Here is a 1,452-nt window from a genome sequence, read left to right as displayed (position 1 = left end):
ACAACAATTAGCTGGGCGTGGTGGCTGGCACCTGGAATCCCAGCTATTCCGGAGGCTGAGGTGGGAGAATCACTCGAGCTTGGGAGGTGGAGGCTACAATGAGCCAAGATTGCACCACTGCACTCCAGCCTGGGTGACAGAGCTCACTCCATCTCAAAAAATAAAAATAATAATAAAAGGGCAGAGAGAGCTGTTTCTCGAGTTCTGGGATGTGGTGGAGTTGAGGCAGCTAGTTTTTGTGCTGTCATGAGACTGACTGCATTGGCAGAACTTGAACAATAAGGAATGGTTTCAAATAGAAAGTTAGCCGACTGTCTTGATGAAAGTCAAGAAGGCCTAATTTGGCTGGGCGCGGTGGATCACCGCTGTAATCCCAGCCCTTTGGAAGGCTGAGGCAGGCGGATCACGAGGTCAGGAGATGAGACCGTCCTGGCTAACACGGTGACACTCTCATCTCTACTAAAAATACAAAAAATTAGTCGGGCGTGGTGGCGTGCGCCTGTAGTCCCAGCTACTTGGGAGGCTGAGGCAGGAGAATGGCGTGAACCCAGGAGGTGGAGCTTGCAATGAGCTGCGATCGCACTACTGCACTCCAGCCTGGGCAACAGCGAGACTCCGTCTCAAAAAAAAATAAAATAAAATAAAAAATAAAACAATAAGGCCTAATTTGATGATTCTTAACTATAAAAGTAAAGTAGTAGTGGGAAATTGAGAATGAAACATTATATTTTACATTTTATTGGCTTGAATCCAATAAATGTTAAAAGTGTGGATTTCCAGGTAATGTCATCAGGATGTGACTTGATGTTTGCTTCTAAGGAGTCAGACCCTGATTCCCTAGTGTCCCACAAAGATTTAGGCTGTGTAGGGGCTCCTGGTAGTATATGGGCTAATCCTGCCTCTCCACCTTTGTCCCCAGGTACTCTGTGGATATCCCCTTGGACAAAACTGTCGTCAATAAGGATGTCTTCAGAGATCCTGCTCTTAAACGCAAGGCCCGACGAGAGGCCAAGGTCAAGTTTGAAGAGAGGTAAGTAGGCTTTGGTAGTGAATGGTGGAGTATGGTTTCACTATTTCCATTCCTCTCCTCACTGATGTTCTCTTTTTCTCCCTTCTAGATACAAGACAGGCAAGAACAAGTGGTTCTTCCAGAAGCTGCGGTTTTAGATGCTTTGTTTTGGTCATTAAAAATTAAAAAGGAAAGAAAGCCTGTGTCTGCATGCTGTTTGTATTACCAGACTGTGAAAAGGAGAACATTATTGAATAGGAAACGCTGAGTGGGCTGGGCACAGTGGCTCACACCTGTAATCCCAGTGTGAGGCTGAGGCAGGCGGATCAGGAGGTCAAGAGATTCGAGACTGGCCGGGCGCGGTGGCTCAAGCCTGTAATCCCAGCACTTTGGGAGGCCGAGACGGGCGGATCACGAGGTCAGGAGATGGAGACCATCCTGGC

At 47.5% G+C, this 1,452-nt stretch overlaps 1 protein-coding gene across 2 annotated transcripts in view; it reads left to right on the top strand.

The window, feature by feature from the left end:
- The window catches only part of RPL27 (ribosomal protein L27), a 4,678-nt gene extending 3,477 nt beyond the window's left edge, over positions 1 to 1,201 (top strand). The window contains exons 4-5 of one of the 2 annotated variants that reach the window (XM_011929665.1): positions 920 to 1,030; positions 1,119 to 1,201. In XM_011929665.1, coding sequence (XP_011785055.1) covers positions 920 to 1,030; positions 1,119 to 1,167 — 160 coding nt within the window. In that variant the 3' untranslated portion in view covers positions 1,168 to 1,201. The remainder of the gene's footprint in view (positions 1 to 919; positions 1,031 to 1,118) is intronic. The other variant, XM_011929664.1, reaches the window with a different exon arrangement.
- Positions 1,202 to 1,452: the final 251 nt, after the last annotated feature.

Source organism: Colobus angolensis, unplaced genomic scaffold (assembly GCF_000951035.1).
Source record: "Colobus angolensis palliatus isolate OR3802 unplaced genomic scaffold, Cang.pa_1.0 Scaffold83, whole genome shotgun sequence".
NCBI lineage: Eukaryota > Metazoa > Chordata > Mammalia > Primates > Cercopithecidae > Colobus > Colobus angolensis.
Note: the sequence above shows the minus strand (reverse complement) of the source record. Positions and strands in the feature narration are given on the sequence as shown.